The 26,103-nt window shown below is 43.0% G+C and overlaps 1 protein-coding gene across 4 annotated transcripts in view; it reads right to left on the bottom strand.

Annotated features, from left to right (window-relative positions):
- Positions 1-26,103, bottom strand: part of nectin1b (nectin cell adhesion molecule 1b) — a 548,976-nt gene that overhangs the window by 30,665 nt on the left and 492,208 nt on the right. For all 4 annotated transcript variants that reach the window (XM_072238137.1, XM_072238130.1, XM_072238129.1 and 1 more), the window contains exon 7: positions 23,270-23,354. In XM_072238137.1, coding sequence (XP_072094238.1) covers positions 23,270-23,354 — 85 coding nt within the window. The remainder of the gene's footprint in view (positions 1-23,269; positions 23,355-26,103) is intronic.

Below are 26,103 nucleotides of genomic sequence, written 5' to 3'. Positions count from 1 at the left end.
TAAAGGAAGGGAATATTTAAAAAAAAGGTTGGAAGACTTTGGAATTTGGCAAGAGTGTAGGCTAGGGACTGCAGTGTAGATAGAAGGAATTGTAGAGGGGAAAGAACTATAGATTGGCATTGTTGGGATAAAAAGTAAGACAGCAAGAATTGGGGCTATCAGAGCAAATCCAGTAGGATGTGGGAATGGGAATCGTGCATGTATTTATAGGTTATAGTTGGTATGTTTGACTCTTTGTGTTGGGAGCTGTATTCAGTTCAATTTGCAACTGCAGGAAACTGCTTCATCCATGTTTGGATGTTGGGACAAACAGTTTGACAACACCGTGTTGGTGAAATAGCTGAACGTGGCAGTGAAGGGATAGAACTGTACTGTATGTCATTAGCATGTGTGAGGCAGCAAGCAGATCTTTTGTTCTGAAGGTAATGCTGCTAAGAGACAACATGAGATGTGGTGGGTTGGGTGATACATCGAAGACAGCTTGTTGGTGGAGTTGGGGAAAACCCTTGGCTATCACAGTTTGAAAGATCTATCACTACAAATTCTCTGGTTATAATTGATTAACTAAGAGGAGAACTAGGACTTGGATCTAGATAGAGAATGTTGTGCCCAAGAACAAAGGCTGCAGGAAGGGTGTTGCAAGTAAATCTTGGGTATTATCTCGGAAGGTGATAAATATGGCTTCAGTACTCAACAGCAGCAAAGATCTGGTTGAAGAAGAATTTAAATGAAGGGAAACAACAGCATTTAAGGACTTTGACGGGAAAGAGACTGGAGACAGATTAGTAGTTAGTGTGGGGTTAAGGATGTTTTAAGAAAATGATGGTGGAGGTAGATGAAGGAGGAGACATGATTTGAAGAAACCACTCAAAAAGAATGAGTTTGAAAAATGTTTGGGGCAGTGCGGTTCAGAGAGCAGTAGGGAAAGCAAAGCAGGCCCAGCACTCTAGCATTGCACTGTGCCAAAGGTTCATTAAGTGCAGTCCACCAGTCAGTGTTTTAAATCAGCTTTAAACCCCCAAAATTTTGATAAACTTTGGCAAAATGGCCAGAAACTCCCACTTTAAATAAAGATTTTGTCTCCTTATTAATGAATCAGGAACAAAAGAAAACAGGAGCAGGAGTAGGTCCCCAGGCCCCTCAGTCATGCTCCACCATTCAATATGATCATTGCTGATCTCCCCCAGGCCTCAACTCCTCTTCTGTCCCAGTTCCCCCTAATACTCAATTCCTTGAACTATGGAGTATTTATCTATCCCCGCCTTAACTAACAAACTGGTCTCCTCAAGTACTAGGAGCAGAGAATTTCAGAGATTGACTACTCTCGGCTGCTCAATCCACACTTGGGCAACTCACTGGATTCATCCATTGTTAAAGATCACACTATGAAAAAATTCCACCACCTGCAAGAGAGATAGATTTTCAGATAGACAAAGGATGCCTCAGGTTATCTATGAGAGAAACCGTGTCCTAACATTCTTGAGAATCTGAGCATAACCCGGAAATTAACTATCTACTTTTTTTAATCAATAAGTGGATCTAAAAATGACTACAGAGATGGTCACCTAGAGAATTAAGTTATGCTACTTGGTTCTTGAAGTAACAAACTAGGTTAGGACTTTAACATAATCAGCAGCCATTTAATACAACAGGTAACATCATTACAAGATACTCAAACGTTCCCAGTTATTATACCACCAACACAATCACTCAGAATTACCACAACACAAAAAGCTCAACAACAGGAATTATTACACCACTACACATGTAGACCTATTACAGAATCACATCTGAATTACAGCATTCAGTAATCAGTTGAAACAGAACTACATTGATATCTATTACAGAGCTCAATACTCACAGAACCTTACCTGCGTTTAGCTACAGTATATGGCTCTCAGTACTCAATTAGTGTACTAGTACATCATTAGCCAACCGTTACAGTACAGCCAGTAGTCTACATCACAAACTGTATTAAAGTAGAGTAGTTGTCCACTGGTGATAGCGTAAATGGATCTAGTAATGCTGCTTGCACTGTTAGGTGACCATGGATTGGAAGCCTGTGATCAGTGGTGTACCACAGGGATCGGTGCTGGGACCCTTGCTGTTTGTGGCACACATTGGATGTGAATATCGAGGTTTGATTGGTACATTTGTGAACAACATAAAAATTGGGGGTGCTGCTGATGGTGAGGAGGACAGTCGCAGGCCACAAAATGATATTGGAGACATAAGAGGCTGCAGAAGCTGGAGGAGCTGTAATGGGGCAGCAGAGTGGCATTAAAGTGCCAGCAACCCAGGATCAATTCCTGCCACCGTCTGTACAAAGACATACCACCCTCCCCGCAAGGGTAGCGGCACAGGTAGATAGGGTGTAAAGAAGGCATAATAGGATGTGTGTTTTCATTAGCCAGGGCATAGAATATAACACTGCTGGGTGGCAGTGTTAGCTGTGAGGCGGATGCTAAGAGGATGCAGAGTGACTTGGATAGGTTGGGTGAGTGGGCAAATTCATGGCAGATGCAATTTAATGTGGATAAATGTGAAGTTATCCACTTTGGTGGCAAAAATAGGAAAACAGATTATTATCTGAATGGTTCCCGATTAGGAAAAGGGGAGGTGCAACGAGACCTGGGTGTCATTATACACCAGTCATTGAAAGTGGGCATGCAGGTACAGCAGGCGGTGAAAAAGGCGAATAGTATGCTGGCATTTATAGCGAGAGGATTCGAGTACAGGAGCAGGGAGGTACTACTGCAGTTGTACAAGGCCTTGGTGAGACCACACCTGGAGTATTGTGTGCAGTTTTGGTCCCCTAATCTGAGGAAAGACATCCTTGCCATAGAGGGAGTACAAAGAAGGTTCACCAGATTGATTCCTGGGATGGCAGGACTTTCATATGAAGAAAGACTGGATGAACTGGGCTTGTACTCGTTGGAATTTAGAAGATTGAGGGGGGATCTGATTGAAACGTATAAAATCCTAAAGGGATTGGACAGGCTAGATGCAGGAAGATTGTTCCCGATGTTGGGGAAGTCCAGAACGAGGAGTCACAGTTTGAGGATAAAGGGGAAGCCTTTTAGGACCGAGATTAGGAAAAACTTCTTCACTCAGAGAGTGGTGAATCTGTGGAATTCTCTGCCACAGGAACCAGTTGAGGCCAGTACATTGGCTATATTTAAGAGGGAGTTAGATATGGCCCTTGTGGCTACGGGGATCAGGGGGTATGGAGGGAAGGCTGAGGTGGGGTTCTGAGTTGGATGATCAGCCATGATCATAATAAATGGCGGTGCAGGCTCGAAGGGCCGAATGGCCTACTCCTGCACCTATTTTCTATGTTTCTATGTTTCTAAAAGCACAGAGGTCTTGGAACACTGATTAGTCCACACTGGAATATTGTGTACCGTTCTGGTTGCCACAGTATAAGGATGTGAATGCACTAGAGAGGGCACAGAGGAGATTCGCCAGGATGGAATGTTTCAACAGAGACTGGAAAGGCTGGGCTTGTTTTCCTTCGAGCAGAGGAGGGATCTGATAGACATATACAAATTATGAGAAGAGATAGGACAGATAGTAAGAAATTCTACCCTGTGGTGGAACTGTCAAACATCGAAAGGCACAGGTTTAAGGTGAGGAGTAAGAGGCTTATCATGGATCTGAGGAAGAATACTTCCATCCAGCTTGCAATCTGGAAAATGCTGCGTGATGAAGTGAAAGATGATGGAACTGTCACAATGTTTAAGAAGAATTTGGAAGAGCTTTGCAATTGCTGAGCTATAAATGGTAATGGACTAAGTGCTGGTAAGTGGACAGTATGGGTAGGACTGATGATTAACATGGCATGGTGGGTTAAAGAACCTCTTGCTGTGCTGTAGGAATTTATAGAATGAATGGATTGTCATTAATAACAAACTGTCCTTCAGGTAGAAAACACAATGTCCCTTTGCAATTTGGTCTACATAATACAATTGACATCTAAATCCCTATGTCATTGAGGGTGAGACAATAAATGAAATGCTCTAGTACCACTTAAATTCCTAGCAAAAATAAGGAACATATTGACATAATTACGCTGGACAAAAAAATTTTGCTTCCTGAATACTTTTGGGTGTACCTTATGGCTGCTGATCATAAAAATCACCATGAAATTTCCCTATCACACCATTTAAAAAAAAACACCTATATTTGTTATTTTCAATTTGTAATTCAAGTCAGAGTAACTGTTGCCAAGATTAAGGAAAGCATTTTTGTTGGTCCACAAATCAAATGGGTCATCAATGACACGTAATTCAAAGAACTTCTAGTGGGACTGGAGAAAATTGCATGGAAGGCATTGAAGGATGCTGAGAATTTTCTTGGCAACTACAGAGCACCAAACTACGTGCAGCTGGTTGACAACATGCTTCAAGCACACAAAACCATGAAGTGCGACATGTCACTAAAGATTCATTTTCTGCATTTCCATTTAGACCCCTTCCCTGCAAATCGAGCAAATGCAATATCACAGGGGCAGCATCCCATCAGCAGTTACCTTTAATAATATCACATCAGGGTTCTGTACAGAGAGCAGCCATTCAGTCACTCATGACTTTACTGGTATTTTTAAGTAATGATTCAATTTAGTCCCAGTGCCTGATTCTCCATCGTAACCTAGCAAATTGGTTCTCATCAGATTTATGCTCCATTTGCCTTTTAAAATTTCCTGTTGGATCTGATCATGCCATAGATAATAAAAGCCCTTTGTTGAAATTCTGGTTATTGACTGTTGACTCTATCAAAAATTATTTTCAATATCAATGTTTCTGTTACATTTTGTAATTTCAAAACAGAAAACTAATTGAAGGAAAAAAACAAGGGAGCCTGAGAGATGCATATAAACTTCATTTTTACTTTAAGTGAGGTATGCAAATATGGTGCATTTTTACAGAAAACCTGTAACTCATTATTTAAACAAAGAATGCCTAACAAAAAATATATAACTCAAATATTACTGAAACATTACATACACAACACCCTTCCCTGCTTAGCTATAAACTCCAACTCAATAATATATATAGGCATCCGTTAGTCTCATGAGACCATGGATTTGCGCCTTGGAAGGTTTCCAGGGTGCAGGCCTGCGCAAGGTTGTATGGAAGACCAGCAGTAGCCCATGCTGCAAGTCTCCCCTCTCCACGACACCGATGTTGTCCAAGGGAAGGGCATTAGGACCCATACAGCTTGGCACCGGTGTCGTCGCAGAGCAATGTCTGGTTAAGTGTCTTGCTCAAGGACACACACGCTACCTCAGCCAAGGCTCGAACTAGCGACCTTCAGATCACTAGACGAATGCCTTAACCACTTGGCCACGCGCCAACACAATATAGAAGGTAGAATGTATCTCAACTTATATACATATAATACGGCTACTGTATGGACATCCACTGCAGAGTAAATTTTAAATTGTCCCATTTAGGCCTAAAGATTTAATCACTATGGAGGATTTCTTGCTTTTGTGGGATAATATCATTCCTGACTAGAGGGATCACTCTGCTTGGCAAGAGAAACTTGTGGCTGTGAAACAGTTTCAGGTTCTGGGACCTCCTCCTCTGTGGTTGAAGGATTTAACTCTGGGACTGCAGGAAGTGGCCCTGACAGCTCTGAATACCTTTTTTCTGAACATGTTGGCATTTTGAACAGTGCATGGCAAGCTGCTTGATCCTCTTATCTATCCCAGGCCACCAGACAATGTTTCAAGCCAATGCTTTCATTTTGACTATGCCTAGATGACTAGTATGTAGCTTTGTCCAATACTTTAGCCTTCTGCTTGGATGGTATATTAACTCTCAATCCTCACATAAGGCAACCTCTGTCAAGGGCAAGTTCACCCTGGACCTGGTAAAAATGGGGGATCATTCCAGCCATTTTGGGTTGCCAGATAGACCTGAGACAGTGTGTGGTCTTTTCTGGTTTCCCTTTTTGATCATCTCTGCTGTAATAGGGAGACTTTTGATTTATGTTAGGGAGAATACGTCAAGAGGAATTTCCTTTTTGTAAGTTTTTCAGGTATTTCCTTTTCCAAGGGTAAACGGGACAATCCAACAGCATCTCCATGATTAGTTATCCTTTTGAATTCAATTTTGTAGTTGTGTCCTCCAAGAAACAGAGCCCACCTCTGCATTGGTGCTGCTTCTGTCAGTGGAACACCCGTCGGTGGATTGAAAATGGACACCAGTGGTTGATGATCAGTAATGAGGGTAAACCCTTTCTCATACAAGTACTGGTTGAAGTGTTTCACACACGAAACCTGACTCCAGGCCTCTCTGTCAATCTGTGCATAATTTTTCTCTGCAATAGTAGGGGAATGTGATGCAAAGACAATGGGGTGTTTACTTCCATCACTCATAACATGTGACATGGCTGCACGTATACCATAAGGCGAGGCATCACAGGCAAGCTTCACTGGATAATGTGGATCATAATGTGTGAGTACAGTGTCTGATGTCACCATTTCCTTTTTGAAAGCCACCTCACACTGCTTTGTTCATTGCCATTTCTTCCCAATCTGTAGTAATGAATTCAAGGGGTGGAGCACAGTAGCTGGGTTTGGTAGGAACCTGTTATTTTAATTGACACATCCTTTGATTTGACCTTGGGGCAGCTACCACTGCTTGAACTTTCTCAGCACAATTGTGCAAACCTTGTGTGTCAATGGTGTGACCACAGTAAGTGATGCTTGGTTTAAAGAATTCACGTTTTGTCTGGCAATGTCAGGACCCCAAGTGCAGAGGAAAGACAGACTCCGATGTAGAGACAGTGATGAGATTTCATTCATAAGATTTCCAAAAGAACATCGGTGGCTCAGCTGAGCGACACCAAGAGAATTAACATTTTCAAAACTAAGACCCTGCGATCAGCACTAATTGGGTGTCCATTTAAATAATACAAGAAACACGGAATCCCCAAGCCTATCAAAATAAACAACAAGTTTTAAAAGAAAACACTAGGACACCACATTACAAAGAGTGAGTCGCTTAAGGAAAACACAAGGAACTTGAAATGATTAACGATGTTTGTTAAACAACAATGAACTAATTCAGGTGCTCTTAAAAACCTTGGAACCCAACACTGTCCAGAGCCCCATACAGGCCCGAAGAGCTCAGTACAGTACACCACTCCCTATGGCGGCAGCTGATAGCCCAAGGAGACCTAAAAACTTGAGATTCAGGGACAACTCAAGAGAGCTGGGGAACTCGAGAAGCAGAGAGACCTGAGAAAATTCAAGAGGCAGAAAGACATGGGGAACTTCGACAGAGATCTGGGAACCTTGAGATAGACTTAGGAGTCCTCGAGATGGGGACAACATTGAAAAAACGTTGGAAACCTTGAAAAATCCTTGAAAGCCTTGAAGTCCTGGGAAACCTGCAGAACCTTGATGACCTTGAGAACCTTGAACACTTAGACTGGGATGCTGAGTCACAGGAACAGCTTTGAGACCCGGAAACTTGAATCCTTGAAAACATGGAATTCAGATCCTAGGGAAGGATCTAGCTCACAGTATTTTACCATTCACTATTTTTCCAGAGGCAATTAGGATACAGAAGGCTGAACTCTCAATTTTACAGTTTGAGACAGCATGGACAGATTCTCCTTATCACTGAGAGTTAGCTGGCTCTCTGTAGATCTGTTTCATTTGTGACATGAAAGTTCAGTTTTCACAGTCTGTACCATGATTTTCAACCAGAGGTTAAATATAACGTAGTTTACTCTTGACAGGGTTACTTTACTTGTGTGTTTGCACACTCCAGCGAGGGATCAGCTTTTGGAGCAGGGCACTTCAGGGTTACCACCTCAAACTACTGTTTCAGGACACAGTTGTACATTGGAAAATTGGTTACCATTAGCATCACTCATCAGAACAGACAGACAGGAATTATGTATCGTAAAAAAATTAGTCCATCCCACTGCAGTTGGTGGCATATAAGCTTACTTCAATTATTCCTAATAGTGTCCTTCAGAACATTGATTTGACATTAACAAAGGTGTATTGTTAGTTGCAAGGAATAACATCAAGAAAGGGCAAGTTCTTACAAAATTTACACTATTGACTTGAATGTTGATTTGTTGAATCAAACAAATTTTATCGATAAGCTTGCTTGAAGCACTCAATAGTTATGCAGACCTAAGTCACGGGACCCCGATGCTGGGAACCTGGGTACTTACAACCTGAAAAGCTCAGAACAAAAACCAGAGAAACTCAGAACGTAGACTAGAGAAGCTCAGAACGTGGACTCGAGACACTTGGAATGTAAACTTGAGAAACTCAGAATGTGCACTTATAAAGAACAGCCGTGGCTCGACCAAGTGACACCGTGAGAAGTAACGTTCTCAAAACTAGGATCCTGCGAATAGCAGTAATTGGGCGACCGCTTAAATAATACAAGTAACGCGGAACCCCAAAGCCTATCAAAATAAACATAACAAGCTTAAGCAGAGAACACCAGGAGACTACATTATAAAGAGTGAGTCGCTAGAGAAAAACACAAGGAACTCTGAACGATTAGTGATGCTCATTAATCAACAATTAATCAATTCAGGTGCTCCACAGACCTCAGAACCCAATGCTGTCTGGAGCCCAGCACAGGCCCGAAGAGCTCATGACACACTAGTTCCATTGTGTTCTGAGCCCATAGTCTTGAAATCTTTTTAACACTGTCTTGAGATTTTAGAGATGTTCCTTCTTATCCTTACTAGTAACAATTATGTCATCCAGGTAGCATTGAGTGCCTGCGTAGCCTTGTATCACCTGGTTGAAAGCTTTCTGCAAGAGTGCAAGTGCAGATGTTACTCCAAAAATAAGCCTTTTGTAGTGATAAAGTCCTTTGTGAGTGTTTATGGTGAGAAACACTTTGGACTCTTCTTCCATCTCCATCTGTAGGTAAGCCTCAGCTAAGTCCACTTAGTTTTTACTACATACAAGCCCAATGTGGCTTGTTGGTTATTGTATTTCACTGTTACAATGTCATTCTCACAGGATTTATCTTTGCTCCAGTAGAAGTTCTTAGTTGGGTATCTGCAGGCTTCAGTTCATTATCTTTGACGCTGTTCAAACTCATTTTGTGGAATGTCTGAAACAGCCAAGCCAATGTCCAATTCCATTTTAATTAATTTACCATTCACTTCTGAATATTGCTTGGCTCTTGTTAGTTTTCACATTGTAAACCTCAAGGCTACATAGTCCTGTGTCACTCTCATCAATATCAGATTTTTCATCAACAGCATGGAGATTAGTGGAACTGCAACTTTTGAAACTGCAATTTGGCTTTTTACCTTTCCTCTTCCCTGTGCAGTCCATTTACTTTTGTCTGCCTGGCATGCTCTTTGTATGTATCTTACTTTGTTGCATTTTCTGCAAGTTTCACCTTTAAATCTGCTCTTTTAAATGTGAATTGTGCTTCAGCCATGATGCATTTTTGAATGCTTTCTTGTAGGATTCCACAAACTAAATGATCTCTCAAATATCATTACGAAACTGTGCAATGCATCACTAAACTGACAATGCTCAAACAATTTCTTCAATTCAGCCATGTCAGCTGAAATGGACTCCCATTACTTTTGAATTCACATATGGAACCTCAAGTGTTCTGCACTCAACAATGGTTTTGGTTCTAAGAGTTTCTGCATTACTTTCATGATATCAGCAAAGCTCATGTTGACTGGTTTGGTTAGAGCCGTTAAACTTTTAAGCAAACTGTATGCACTTCCACCAATAGCACTCATCAATACTCCAATCACAAACAAGAGAATATCTGCAGATGCTGGAAATCCAAGCAACACACACAAAATGCTGGAGGAACTCAGCAGGTCAGGCAGCATTTATGGAAAAGAGTACGGTCAACATTTCGGACTGAAACGTCAAATGTACTCTTTTCCATAGATGCTGCCTGGCCTGTTGAGTTCCTCCAGCATTTTGTGTGTGTTGCTTTAAAATACTGCTCAATTCTCTCTGTCTACAACATCCAATTATTTCTTGTGCAATCAAACGTGGCTATCTTTCTGTATGTAACCAGCCATTTCTGTTTTTTAGAAAAAATTATGATTATTGTCACCTGGTACTCATTCTTTATGAACTCATGAATTCATCTGTTTTCTGCCATTTTTTAAAACTCAACTGCCTTTCTCTTCCCCTTGTGAAGAAACAAAAATGTTACACTTTTTAAAAAATTTGAACATCTCTCTGTGCTCTTTTTTTAACTTGAAAATCTCGCTGCCTTTTGCTTCCCCCTACTGTTTCTTGCTGCACCACTGTTGTTTTGTAAATCCAAAACATAAAACAAATTGCAAGAAAAATCATGGGAACCTGAGAGATGCGTGTTAACTTTGTTTTTACTTTAAGTGAGGCACACACATATGGTGTGGTGGTGTAATGACGTATTCCATTCACATACTTTTACATATAACCTGTAATAAGTTATTTAAACAAACAAAGAATGCTTAGCCAAACAATATATTTACAATATTACTCAAATATTGCTGAAATATTAACTACACAGCAGTTTCAGTTAAGAGGAGAGACTGGATAGTTTGAGTTGGTTTTCCTTGGAATAGAGAAACTGAGAATGGGCCTGACAGAGGTATAAATAATCATGAAGGTCATAGATAGGGTGAATAGTGAGAGATTTGTTCCCCTTGGCAAGTGTGTCTAAAACCACAGGGTCTGGATGTATTGTAAAGAGTAAGAGGTTTAGAGGAGATTAGAAGAAAACTTCTTTCACTCAGAGATTATTTGCAGAGCAGAATGCACTGCCTAAGAAAGTAGTGGAGAGAGGTACTCTTACAACATGTCAAAGCATTTGGATGAGTGCTTGAATCGTCAAGTTACACAAGGCTACGGAGCAATGAGATGAGCTCATTACTGGGGCTGGAGTAGATGGAACCTTGATGGTCAACGTGGATATGGTGCGCCAAAGAGTCTGTTACAGTGCCATATGACTCTATTAATTGGTCTCTCTTTGATCTTCTCTCCTATAAACAGAATATTTCAGGTCCTCATAACTGGTATTCCTCATCTCTGAAACATGTTGGTAAAGCTCTTCTGTTTCTTTTTTATCTTCATGTGGTGTGCAGAAGTGTACATAGTAATCCAGCCAAGGTTTAACTGTCTGGCTCATTTTATGTACATTAGTGATTAGTTATTACCTTTGAGATACTCAGTGTAATGACAAAAGAAACTTGAGCTCACATTTCCAACTTTGCTCAACATCCTGTGCACTCTCTGATGGTGGTGTCTGAAAAGAGGATGCTGTCTAAGTTGCATGCCATCTTGGACAATGTCTCCCATCCACTACATAATGTACTGGGTGGGCACAGGAGTACATTCAGCCAGAGACTCATTCCACCAAGATGCAACACTGAGCGTCATAGGAAGTTATTCCTGCCTGTGGCCATCAAACTTTACAACTCCTCCCTTGGAGGGTCAGACATCCTGAGCCAATAGGCTGGTCCTGAACTTATTTCCTGGCATAATTTGCATATTACTATTTATGGTTTTATTACTATTTAATTATTTATGGTGCAACTGTAACGAAAACCAATTTCCCTCGGGATCAATAAACTATGACTATGACTATACCTGGAATAAATACCTACCTCCAGCCACGATTCTAATTATTTCCTGACAAACCCTTGTCTTCTAAACTCACCAAACCCAAGGTCAAACTTAATAATGTTTGTATCCTACCCAGACCATCCTATTTAAACACCACTAGCTCCCAACACAGCAACAGTAGTATGAAAACTTTTAATCCATAGTCTCATCTATTCTCTCTTTAGGCTTCCAGCAGCATTGTAACTCCCAAGGATTCTACACTCCTCTTGAGCACACTGCCTTTAAATGTTTTACCATGCCTTCAGTCTCTAAGGTTTAAGCTTTAGCATTCCCTTCCTAAACTACTGCAGCTCTCTGAATTTATCTTTAAGATAGTTTTCTACCCCACTTTTTCCTCTTTCCTCTACAATGGAGAAACTAAACAGGATTGGATGAGAATTTTGTGGAGCACCTGCATTCAGTGTTCACAATGTGACCTCCTCTACATTGGAGAAACCAAATGCAGCTTGGGTGACCACATTGTGGAGAACCTGTGTTCAACCAATAAGGGCACCCTAAGCTTCGCACTACCTGCCATTTTAATTTTCCACCTCTCCCACTCCGACTTTTAAAAGTCTGTGTCCTACTGTATTACAGTAAGGTCCAATATAAGCTCGAATAATCGCATCTCAACTTCTGTCTGGGCATGTGGCAGCCTTCTGGACCCAATATTGAATCCTACAATGTTAGGTAACTTTCCGACATCTACATTTTTTTTTGTTTTCTCCTCCTTAAAATGGTTGTGTCAAATTTTGTTTGATATTGTTCCTTTGATGCATCATACCCACAGCAGTGTTGTTTTGGGTGTTCAGGGACAACATGTGGGATATTAGCCACTTGGCCTGAATGTCCTCCCAAAGGGCTGTAAATTCCCACAATATTATTTGACAAGGCATAACCTATAAAACAGAAGAGGACGGGAGCAACACAAAAGATGCCGGAGAAACTCAGGGGGTCAGGCAGCATCCAACAGAGTGAAATGGACAGTCGATGTTTCAGGTCGAGACCCTTCAGCTGATTTGCTGAGTTACTCAGGCATCTGCAGCCTCCTGTGGCTCCAGAAGAATACGGGAACCTTTGATGTAAGTATGATAATTGTGGTTTGGCCCCAAGTGATTAAATCATTGATTTCATCCCAATAAATCTAATCAGCAGCTATTCTAATTCCCCACCTCTATTTTAAATGAGATGCTTATTAGCAATTTGCTTCAATTGTGGCCAGTAATTTAATTAAGTACTGAGCAGAAATTAAATGTCATAGCGATTGTGTCACCATGAGACTTCCAGCCTGGAGTTTTTCTCTAACCTATATCAATCTACCTTTCCATCTTTCTATCTTTCTCTCTGTCTCTCTGGCCACTGTAAGCAGCTCTTCCCTGAGTCTCTTTACAGAAATCTGATGCAGTTGTATTGAATGTAGCTCTTACATTTGATTTTGGTTATCCCATGCTTCCCTGTGAGTGCCTTATGCTGTCATACTGAGTACTGGTGAGACCAGTAAAACCTGTTCTCAATAATATGAATAATCCACTATCCTGAATGTGAGGAAACCCATTAACTTTTTCAAATGTATCAATTAAAAAGTGGAGAGAGGAACAGGCCCTGTTTTGCTGCTGAACATGGTGGGCATGCTCTGTTGGTGCTGGAATGTGTGGCGACCCTTACTGGTTGCCCCCAGCACATCCTTAGGTTGTGTTGGTTGTTAACTCAAGCAATGCATTTCACCATATGTTTTGATGCACCTCTGATAAATTAATGAATCCGAATGTAAAAATAAATGATTCCTGATTGATTTCAGAAAGTCTGTATTTTGACAGGGGACATGATGTATCTGTGGACGTTAATGCGTCTTTTCGTAATTCCAAGAATTGTACATTCCACTGAGAAAAGTCCATGGTAAAGTGATTCGTTAGTGAGTATCTAATGAAGTTAAGGAAAGTATTAGATTATAAGAAGAAATCTATTATTGGGTAGTTTAACAGTTGACTGTCTTTTTGGAAAATACTGAGTTTCCTGTGGTTTCATTGGCTAAATCTATTCAATGCCCAAGTAGTATCAAGGTACACAGAGCAGAAGATACCCAACTCCATGTGCTTCTGGTGAGAACAAGGTTTCACGTCTCACTGGGAACAGTAAGTAGGGTTCATAGCGTTGTGGATGGTAGGTAGGATCAATTACCAGCACTGGTAATAATGAACAGACTGATGAATACTGCTCAGGAGACAATGCCACTGGTAACAGTGAATATCATTCACAGCCACAACGGGAAGAGTGAAGAAGTTCCAGAGCTACGCCAGATGCACTAGTGATAGTGAACAAACTCGGAGTCACTAGTAACAGTGAGTGGGGCTCTCTGCCACACTGGCTAAGTCAGGATCTGTGACACCGTGAGAATAGTGAAGCTCAACCCTCGCAAGGAGCCAGATCAAATGCAGTGGTGACCATTGAGAAGCATTATTGACACTGAGAAGAAGAATGCTCTCTGATAGATTCTTCAGTCTAGCTCTGTGATTTCCAACTACACGCTTTTCAATAAAGTAACAAGTCATTTTATTCCATAAAAGAGGCACAGTTTGTCCTTGTCAGACTTTGCATTTGAGATGCACAGACTGCAAATGAACTTGCTCAAATGGAGCATGCTTCCCTATTTATAACTCTTTCTGTAGCTAATCAATTTTCCTGACAAAGAAATAAAATATTTCGCCTGAATCTTTCAGGGCAGGTTCCCCACGTTTACCATTTCTAGCACACCAGGTACCTCCTGCTGAGGAAGATTGGACATTAGAACCCACTCCGGTATCTGTTCTGGGCTCCAGACCCTCCTCCACTCAGAAAGACTATAGCTCTGTTAGTGAGTCCTTGGAGAAGATATCCAGGGACATGGTCAAATTAGCAGTGGTCACTCTTTTGTTCCCTATAAACAATGGCCTGGGACCCAGTAAGTAAGAGGGGGAAAACTTAAAGGGGTTTTTGCAGAGCAAATTTGTTACACGGGGCGTGGTGGCTGCTTGGAACCTGCTGTCGAGGGTGGTGGTGGAAGCAGATATGATGGAGGTGTTTAAGAGGCTTTAAGATAGATATGTAAATATTCAGGGAAAGGAGAGTAATGGTTCATGTGGAGGCAGGAGCAGTTAGTTTAATTTGGCATTGAGTTTGGCACAGATGTCTTGGGTCATGGGGCCTGCTCCTTTGCTATGGGTGTTCTGGGGGTGCTAAAGTACAGAGATAGTGGCCAGATATCAAGATATTGGGGCGAGCTCAGATATTGGTGTTCTGATCAGACAGCAGGCTGCATGTATGTGCCGGGACAAAGTGGAGAGCCCACACACTGGCAGAACTCGCAGATTCTGAGAGACTGCCCAGAGGTCGGCAGACTTCCAGACACCAGGGGAGTGCCCAGATACGGCGAGAATGGCCCATAAAACAGCAAGAGGTGATGGGAGAGTGCCTAGTCACAGGCCTAAATGATCTGATAATGGGAGAAAGCAAAGGGTGCCCTGGTACAGGAAGAATGCCCAACATTATGGGTGCTCAGAAACACACTGGGCACAAACTGCAGGCAGCAGTGTCCCAGATACAAGAACTCAAGGGCACTGAGCTCTCAGATGTGCTCGGAGAATGACAGGAACCAGGGTGAGCTGGCAGACACTGGGGGAGTTCCCAAGCGCTCAGCGATTGCCCAGACAGTATGAGTGCCCAGATGTCAGCAGACTGCCCTGGAACCCAGTGGACCGTCCGAATACTGGGGGTACACCTGACCCACAGCAGGAAGCACTCAGAGCATGTGTTCAGCTCAATATGACAGCCGGTGAAGATGAGTGCTGAAGCTGAGAGGGTCTCTCCGCTTCAGGTAGGGTGATATATATCTAGCTCTACCTTTCCCAGTCTTTGCATCCACTTTGACCGGCTCTGTCGCTGGGCCCTATGTTTCACAGCACCATCTCAGCTTGTAAAAGAAAACTAAAAACTCTCAACACGTCGACCAACAGCCAACTGCATTCAAATATCGCCATTAACAATCCAGAGTATTCCAAAGAGTTTCACGAGCCAAGTTTTTAATTTACTTTAGGGACACAGCAATGGTCGCAGGTCCTTCAACCCAATGAGGCCACGCCGCCCATTAACATCCGTGTGACCAATTAACCAACTAACCCATACGTCTTTGGACTGGAGGGGGATCCACAGTACCCAGCGGAAACCTGTATGTTCATGGGGCGAACATACAAACTCCTTACAGACAGAGGTGGATTTGAGCCCAAGTCACGGGTGCTGTAATAGGGTTAGACTATTGTAATATAAGGAAATGCAGGTAGAAATTCGTGTTTAACGAACTCCTGCATAGAGCAGGGTGAAGGCGATCATCTCCTCTGCAGTGGGTTGAGTATTCCAATTCGATCCAGTGTAATGTGAGAACTCTCCTCTACATTCTCTGATGCTTTGCATTGGCAAACAAGCATGGGAAAGGTAGCTTTTCCAAAAGCCGCAGTGAGACACTCAGAAGGTATGTCTGCAGCCTGTGTGAACCAATGCATTGGCACTTTAACCCAAGGCCTTAACTGCAAAGAAGATGATATAAAGGTAGGAAAATCTTGCTACAACTGTACAGAGTGTTGCTGAGATCATACAAGGAAAACAGCAAAAAATTTTAGTCCTTTTGACAAGGAAAGCACCTTTGCACTGGATATAATCCAAATAAGATTTATGAGCTAAAGTTCCTTGGATGAGGTGGTTGGCACAGTAATGTAGCGGTTAGCAGAATGCTATTACAGCGGCAGTGATCAGCAACTGTGGTTCAATTCCCACCGCAGTCTTTAAGGAGTTTGTATTTCTCCCCATGACCATAAGGCCATAAGGTATAGGAGCAGAATTAGGCCATTTGGCCCACCTAGTCTGCTCCGTGATCCCATCATGGCTGATCCTTTTTCCCTCACGGCCCCGATCTCCTACCTTCTCCCTGTATCCCTTCATGCCCCGACCAATTTATTAATCTCTGCCTTAAATATACCCTCCACAGCTGCCTGTGGCAACGAATTCCTCAGATTCACCACTTTCTGGCTAAAGAAATTCCTCCTCATCTCCGTTCTAAAAGGACACCCCTCGATTCTGAGGCTGCATCCTCTTGTCTTAGACGCTCCCACCATAGGAAACATCCTCTCCATATCCACTCTATCAAAGCCTTCCAATACTCGATGGGTTTCAATGAGCTCCCCCCCTCATTTTTCTGAGTTCCAATGAGTAAAGGCCCAGAGCCATCAAACACTCTTCATATGATAAACCTTTCAATCCCGGAATCATTTTTGTGAACCACCTTTAAACCCTCTCCAGTGTCATCTCATTAGAAAAGGGGCCCAGACCTGCTCACAAGTGAGGCCTCCCCAGTGCCTTATGAAGCCTCAGCATTGCATCCTTGCTTTAATATTCTAGTCTCACGGGTTTCCTTTGGGTGCTCCAGTTTTCTCCCACATTTCAAAGATGTATGGGTTAAGGCTAATAAATTGTGGGCACGCTATGTTGGCACTGGAAGCATGGCGACACTGACGGGCTTCCCCCTGGCTCATATATGGACTGTGTTGGTCGTTAATGCAAACGTATGTTTCACTGTATGTTTTGATGTCTACATGACAAATACTCAATACAAGAGGACATGGCTTTAAGGTAAGGGGTGGGAAGTTCAAGGGGGATATTAGAGGAAGGTATTTTACTCAGAGAGTGGTTGGTGCGTGGAATGCACTGCCTGAGTCAATGGTGGAGGCAGATACGCTCGTGAAGTTTAAGAGACTACTAGACAGGTATATGGAGGAATTTAAGGTGGGGGGTTATATGGGAGGCAGGGTTTGAGGATCGGTACTACATTGTGGGCTGAATGGCCTGTACTGTGCTGCACTATTCTATGTTCTATAAAGGTAACTTTCATTTTTAATCTTAATTCTTTACAAAGGTGGCACAGTGGAGCAGTCAGTAGTGCTTCTACCTTACACCTTCAGGGCTCAAGGTTAAATCCTGACTTTGGGTGCTGTCTGTACATTTTCCCTGTACCCGTGTTCCAGGTTCCTGCAGTGTCCCAATGATGCCCAAGATGGTCAGTTAATTAGCTATTGTAAATTGCATCCACTGATTGTAGAATCTGGAGGTGCGTTGGGGGTGGTGGGAGAATAAAATGAGATTTGGAAAATGGATGCTTCATGATTGCTGCAGTCTCAGTTGGCCAAAGGGTCTGTTTCTGTGCAGTTATGTGCCATTGATCACATTTACACGGAGCACTGTCACAGTATCCATCACCACACACCCTCACCACCCAGTCCATGCTCCCTTCTCACTACTGCCATCGGGAAAGAGTTACAGGAGCCTCAGGACCCACACCACTAAGTTCAGAAACAGTTATTAAACATCAGCCATCAGGCTCTTGAACCAGAGGAGATAACTTCACTCGCTCCATTGCTGAACAGATTCTACAACCTATGGACTCACTAGTAAGGACTCTACAATTTTCATTCTTGATATTTATTGCTTATTTATTATTATCATTATTATTTTTTTTCTCAGGTCAAGCTGGTCAACCCTGAGGTATGGGCATAGCCAAGCTGTGGAGATTAAAGCATTGGATATATTTAATGCAGCAGTTGATACATTCTTGATTAGTAAGGGTATCAAGAATGTATCAACCTTGGGGAGAAGGCAGGAGAATGGGATTGAGAGGAATGATAAATCAGCCATGGAGGAGCAGACTTGATGGGCTGAAGAGCCTAATTTTGCTCCTATATCTTAATGTCTCAGGGAATGTACTGGGTATTCTGTTCCTGCTCCTGTGTAATTACATAATTCAAAAGGCGAGACTAATACCTGCTGAATCACAGGCAAGGCCTGATAAAACTTTGTCAGTAATCTTTTCCTCTTAGAAAGCTGAATGGGCAAATCCTGTCCTTTATTGGAAATCTGGATGGAAAATATAAGTTTAATCCATGGAGGGAGATAAGAAACTGTTTGGAAGCTGGAAGTGCCTCCAGAAGAAAATGTCTACCTGTGACAACAATGTTTCTTTCTTCCTGTAAATGTTGCATTCAGCGTGACTGGCTCCATTCTGCGGGATTGATCCTTTATTTAACAGCAAGTAATGCTTTCTATTTGAAGAAATGTTTGTTGCCATGATATATTTTGTTATTTTATTGCTCATTAGCAATCTCCCTTATCTGTTTTTTTACAGTTCAGCTGATCAACTCTTGATCATCTTGCTCCAGCAGGGAAGCAGTCAGTGGGAGGCCAGTTCCCTGTGGCCAAGAGATGCTGCCTCAGTTGTTAGAGGGAGGATACTGGATCACTGAGCTGCCTTAGCCATCAGGGAACATGAGGAAGACGGCGAGAACTGCCAGTGGTCACAGCTGAGCGTATATTAAAAAGTGCTAGTTCGAAGTGCTTGGAGAATGGACCAGATCTTTTTGAATGAGCCATCAGGATCAAAGTGAGGAAGTAGAATTGGCTGAGGCTCTGTAGCACACACCCCTTAGAGTGAAAGTTCAAGTGTCACTCAGCACAAACATCCAGTCCGCCATTCCAGTATCATATTGAGACTGTGCTGCATTCATTAATCCAGTCTGGAGGCCCAATTCATCCATGCCATCCCAAATGCCTAGCTATACTAATCCCATTTGCCTGCGTTTGGCCCGTATCCTTCTCAACCATTCTCTTTGCATTGCTGGCGGTGCCATCTTCTAGATCAAAACCAAACTCTCCATCAGCCCTCACAGCAGATACAAGAGATCCCACGGCATTATTCAGAAGGGCTGGAGTATAGAGCCAGAGTTTGGAGTCATTATTTATCCCCCAACAAACAGCAGTAAAAGCAGCTGACTGCTTGGAGTCAATGAAAATCATTGCCTTTGAACAGTGTCTTAGTGAGAGTCAATGCCAGTGGAACCATACCCCACTGATGGTCAGCTCACATGGAACTGTACTACAGTGAGAGTCAGTGTTCATAGAAATGGACCTCTGTAAGAGTTGGTGCCAGTGACAGTCAGTGTCTGGGGAAATGAACTGAATAGAATTGACTTTATTTCTTACATCCTTCACGTGCATGAGGAGAAAAAATCTTTATGTTACGTCTCCATCTAAATGTGCAATCATAGTAATTTATAATTAATTTATAATAAATAGAAAAGTCAATATAATATAGAGTACACTCAAATCAGCGTGAGTTAATCAGTCTGATGGCCTGGTGGAAGAAGCTGTCCCGGAGCCTTTTGGTCCTGGCTTTTATGCTGTGGTACCGTTTCCCGGATGGTAGCAGCTGGAATAGATTGTGGTTGGGGTGACTCGGGTCCTCAATGATCCTACGGGCCCTTTTTACACACCTGTCCTTGTAAATGTCCTGAATCATGGGAAGTTCACAACTACAGATGCACTGGGCTGTCCACACCACTCTCTGCAGAGTCCTGCGATTGAGGGAGGTACAGTTCCCATACCAGGCAGTGATGCAGCCAGTCAGGATGCTCTCAATTGTGCCCCTGTAGAAAGTTCTTAGGGTTTGGGGACCCATACCAAACTGTACTCCAGAGAGCGAGCACCAGTGGAAATGTATCCCAGCAACAGTCCATGCCCATAGATCTGGACCTCAGTGACAGTCAGTACTGAGGAATAATTCCACTGTCCCAATCAATGACAATAGGCTTGTACACCATTTCAGTTAGTAGTTATGAAACTCTAGTAGTGCGATCACTCATGCTGAGTATGATATGCACCTAAGGGGTTGTCTAATGGTGGGTCTTCAGGTGGCTGTAGAAGCTGATCTGGGTGCCACGGGACTTATTCTAGGATGTTAGGGTGGACTGCCTTAATGAAGAATGTCTGTGGGAAGCGTGGGCAGGCTGATGCACGAGCAGCCACCATACAGTCTTTGACAGATCGGCATCAGGATCCAGTGGCATGGAGTGCAAGATGACTGAGGACCCTTCGCTGCTGTAGCCTTCCTCCACCTTCACTGCCGTTGGGATGTGTCGTCATCCTTCACCAGCTCCACCGCTAAGGTCTTGGTTTGATCGCTCTGTCTGGAACCTCCCCCTTGACTTTATCACCATTTGTGACCCTACCAGGAGCTAAGCGCCAGATGGCTAAACTCTAAACGGGACTGCTCTCGTGCTCTCAAGCCCCTTCACCACAAGGTGATGATCCTCAGCGAAGTATGGAACTGGACCCTCAGGATAGTCATGTCCCCTACAGGGAGTCAGTTAGCATGAAACTGCACCACTATTACAGTTAGTGGTTATGGAACTGTGGGCACGTGGCCAAGTGGTTAAGGCATTGGACTAGCGAATTGAAGGTCGTGAGTTCGAGCCCCAGCCGAGGGAACGTGTTGTGTCCTTGAGCAAGGCACTTAATCACACATTGCTCTGCGACGACACTGGTGCCAAGCTGTATGGGTCCTAATGCCCTTCCCTTGGACAACATTAGTGTCGTAGAGAGGGGAGACTTGCAGCATGGGCAACTGCTGGTCTTACATACAACCTTGCCCAGGCCTGCGCCCTGGAGAGTGAAGACGTTCCAGGTGCAGATCCATGGTCTCGCAAGACTAACGGATGCCTTTACTTTATTATTATTATTATTATGGAACTGTAGCCCAGAGAGAGTCAGTACCATGGAGAGTCTGCCTGAGGTGAGGTAAAGTTCAGCAATGACCAATTTTCTTTTCCTCCTGATTGTACTTATGCATTTTGGATGCAGTAGTTGTACTGGTATCAGATTATTCACACTTAGCAAATTGATTATACAGTATATATAAGTGCACCTTAAACAACTGAATATAATATATGGTATGGCTTTGACACATTGTTGTACCAGTAATGCTGTTTAACTAATAAAGTGTGTTCTGTACTGTGCTCTACCTCTGTAGAGTGCATGTGAAAACAGCAACACAAAGAGCCAGCTGACACTACAGACAGAAGTCCAGAAACCGTGTGCCTATCTTACAAACCAGAAAACAGTGGTTTATTACATATTTACAAGCATTTGATGAGCTAGTTCCCTGGGCAATGCAGCCTGTAACCCAATAGTGCTGGGGACAGGTTGGAAAATATGGCCTAGAATCAAAACAAACACTATGTCTGAATACCGCAACTGAAAGGGAAGAGTCTGTGGTGAAATCGGAGCAAGAAGGAAACCAGGCGATGGACAGTGACATGCATGCAGGTGAGAATCCGCACATCCAAAGTGCCTCCCCCAACTCAGGATGTGCCAAAGCCTCTTACAGATACTTAAGTTCAGCCCTTGATGATTAGCGGCCGCTGCAATGTTGAGAAATGCAACAGCAAATCGACATCAAGATCCCACAATCCGTAAAGGACTACGTTTGGTGATGGAGACACTGGGTATTGGGGACACTGCCATGTCACTTAACTGTAGCTACAAGATCTTTGACTGCCACCTTTGTCTAATTTCTCATTTTAATCAGCAAGTTAGGAAGTACTACGCTTGCAAGGCTTTTGTCAGTGGGACGGTCCAATTAAAGAGTTTTGCCCATTGAATCAAGACACCCAGACTTTCTCATTTAATCATGGCTGCATGAAGACCAACTTCAACTTAAGCTGTATACATAGCTGAGGTGGTGCTTTATATTATATGGGCAAAGGGCACAAACAAGGGCGCCCTTTAGGTTGAAAAACCACTGAATGACAATTAAATGGAAATGTATTGTTCCCCTTTCAATCGCTGATTTATTGCATGCTTCGTTCTCCTTTTGTTGGGTGGGATGAGGAAGCAAGGGTGGAACTACCATGCCGAAGAGCCATGCTAATTGGATGACAGAGCTGAATGGCTTGTTCTGTTGACATTGTACACACTTTCCTTCGAAGTCCGTTGCCAGTGCTGCCACAATCCAGGCCTATCCACTGACATAACCCCAGGGTTCTCTTCCTCTTCTCCTTCCTCACTTCATGGATGGAAATTAATCAGACTGATACGTGTACACATATATGGATACAACACTGCATTAAGTTATTCAGCCCATAGTGCCATGCTGGCTCTCTGCCAAAGATGTCCAATTCATTCCTGCCTTTTCTTCATTGACCTGCAAGATTCCCTTTTTGAAATATTCATCTGATGAATGTTTAAAAGTTACTATTAAATCTGCTTCCAACACTGCTTCAAGGAATGAATTCCAGCTCAAAGCAACTTACTAAGTAAAGTCTTCATTTCACCTGAGGATTTTTGCCAGTTATTTCACTGCTGTGCCCTCTCCTCTGGTCGTGAGCCCTCAACTAATGGAAACAGTTTCTCCTGCTACCCATCCACCTGATAATTTTGAACAGTTTTCTTTAACTTGCTCCAGGAAGATAATTCCTGCAAACTAAAATCCTTCATCTATGATATCATTGGACAAAGTCTCTGCTGCATCTTATCAAAGTTCTGATTTCCTCTCAGAGTGAGGTTCCAGAGTTAGGTACAATACCTGTGCCCAGGACTACAGGTGAATTAGTGGTGTGGTGCCAAAGCTGAGGTTGCACAATGAACCCACCCAAGAAAGCTACTGTTTCTCTGAGTGGCCTGCATAACCTCCTACCTTCTGGGGTATGTCAGCACAGCGTTTACCCATCTGCCCCACATGCTAACGGTTACCTTACTCAACGGTGGTGGTTAGCAGTTGCATGCCATTGTTACCTGGATATCATCCACTGTCAGGTGACTTTTCATCTCAGTCTTCTTTTCAGGAGGCGGAGGTTTATGGGATGGTGGCAAATCAATCCTGTTTGTGGCAGAAAGATAAATATTTCAGTTCAGGAGCTGCAACCATTGCCGAGACTTCTGCTCAACGCTGGAATATGAATCAATTTCACCTTGAAATTTCAACTCACACCTGTTCAGATCCTTTTCTTTTATAAATTGATGTTATTACCAGGGTGCCATCCAAATGACCCTCACTCCAGCCAGAGTACAAACCATTGGTATAACAGCGGTCCCTACTATCTCCTATTCACACCCTGGAGACAAACCCGGGACATTTCATAAACCTGCATTAATTTCTGTTAATTCGGAGTCGCTGCTGTTCGGCCTAAATCAAATGCTCTAATTGCCAATAAATGCTGAATGACAGCTAGGATCACAAGTTAAAGCTCATACACCCACTGAGGTACCAGGCCAATATTACAGGCTAACACTTCTCTGTTCAGTGACCCAAGAGGTATGCCCGAAGACAGATGAGGGATTGTAATGAAATTAACACGCCGTCTCGCAGAGAGTGCCCAATATGTGCGTGAGTGCCTCTGGGCCAAATATACCTGACCGCAGAATTATAGAGAAATGAAGGACCACTGTCTGAAACTGAGGGAAAAAGATCAAGGCAACACACACAAAATGCTGCAGGAACTCAGCAGGTCAGGCAGCATCCATGGGGAAGAATAAACAGTCAATGTGTCGGGCCCAGACCCTTCATAAGGTTATAAAGAAGGCAAGACAGTGACTATATTTCATTAGGAGTTTGAGGAGATTTGGAATGTCACCTAAAACACTTAACATTTCTACAGATGTACCGTGGAAAGCGTTCTGACTGCTTCCATCACTGTCTGGTGTGGGGGGCAACTGCACAGGATCGAGGTAAGCTGCAGAGAGTTGTAAAATTGGTCAATTCCATCATGGGCACAAGCCTCCCTAGTATCCAGGACATCTTCGAGGAGTGGTGCCTCAAAAAGTGAGTGTCCATTATTAAGGGCCCCCAGCACCCAGGTCATGCCCTTTTCTCACTGTTACCATCAGGCAGGAGATACAGAAGCCTGAAGACACACACTCAGTGATTGAGGAACAGCTTCTTCCCCTCTGCCATCCGATTTCTGAATGGATATAGAAACCATGAACACTACCTCACTAATTTTTTTATTTATGTTTTGCACTACTTATTTAATTTAACTATTGATATACATATACTGTAATTCACAGTTTCTGTATTGCATTGTACTGCTGCTGTAAAGTTAACAAATTTCACAACACAAGTTGGTGATAATAAACCTGATTCTAATTTTGATTCTGATCAGGTCCTGATGAGGGGACTTGGCCCAAATCATCAACCGTTTATTCCTCTCTGTGGGTGCTGCCTGACCTGCTAAATTCCTCCAGCATTTTATAAGTGTTACTCTGAATTTCCAGCATCCACAAAATCTCTTATGTTGAAAAATATCAATGCACTTGTTTAGGAGATGGCACCAGATGTATGTGAGATGATGAGAACTCTACAGTTAACTCCACTTCAGAAAAAGGAATAATTCTGCTATTGTTTGTCAACAACTAGTGGAGCATTTAAGACGCAGAAAAGACTTAGGTATCTGCAAACAGAGTGAGGCCAGACCACTTTATGAGCAATCATGGGTTCCAATGCAATTTCCACATGGAAAGCCCAGAGAGAAAATGGAAAAGTCATGGAATTAGAGAGATCAATGAAACCAATTAGTCTGGATAAACAGTACCTGCCTCTCAAGGTGGAGAGTGTGGAAGGATGATGAAGTACTGATTTGAGGTTGAGGGTGAGGAGATGCACAGGAGGGTTGGAGTGGAGGAAGGGACAAAGGGTGTACATGGGATAGGAGGTCTGGAGGTGAGAAGATGCTGCAGGAGACTAAGGGAGTGGGGGTACACAGTAAGAGGAAAGGTGTTCAGGAGAGTAAAAAATGAGGGGGTCAACACTGACATATAGGCGATGATAGATGGATGTATGGAGTGGGGTAGATGTGAGGAAGGGCACATAATGGGCTGAGGATTTATAGAGTATTGGGTAAGGAGAGCAGGTGTATGTTATGAGGGAGGGTTGATGCTGAGGAATAGACAAGTAGTTAATAATTCCCTCTCCTGCTATTAGATTTTAATTAATGCCTCCACATATAATTTATCAACCTTCCTTTTCCTATTGTACAGATGACATGATCAGTCAGCTCAGAGGATCCAACTTTCATTACCAAACACTGTTCCCCAAGTGCGTGGGATTGTGACAGGCGGAGATGGGGGCAGAAGAACATAATGAACGGAGGAACCAGTTGACTGATATATCTCCCTGATCCTGCTCTGCCATTCAATAAGATCAGTGCTGATCTGCCCCAGCTCCACCTTCCTGCTCCATTCTCCTGTCTTCTGATTGCCATTGTGGCTAAAACTCTACTGATCCCAACCATGAATGCACTCGGATTCAGGAAAGATTCCCAGAGCTGGACAGCTGGTAGAGCTGCTTCCTCACGTTCTAGTGACCCAGGTTCAATCTTGACCTTCGGTTCTGTTGGTGTGCAGTCTGGGCACCTCCCTGTGACACAGACCAGAGATTGTGGCCTGGTGGTTAATTGGCCATTGTCATTTCTCTCTGTTACTCAGGTGAGTGACTCATCATTCAAGAATGAAGATTTTTGAGTCGGAGTACAGAAAGTACAGAGTACACATCCTCCTGGGTATGAGGATAAACTACATCCGGCTGTGGAGCATTTGCTTTGGGTAATGAGGTTACCATTAACCACAGCTAG

The sequence above is a fragment of the Mobula birostris genome, chromosome 20, assembly GCF_030028105.1.
Source record: "Mobula birostris isolate sMobBir1 chromosome 20, sMobBir1.hap1, whole genome shotgun sequence".
NCBI classification, from domain to species: Eukaryota; Metazoa; Chordata; class Chondrichthyes; order Myliobatiformes; family Myliobatidae; genus Mobula; species Mobula birostris.
This window is presented reverse-complemented; position numbering and strand designations above follow the sequence as displayed.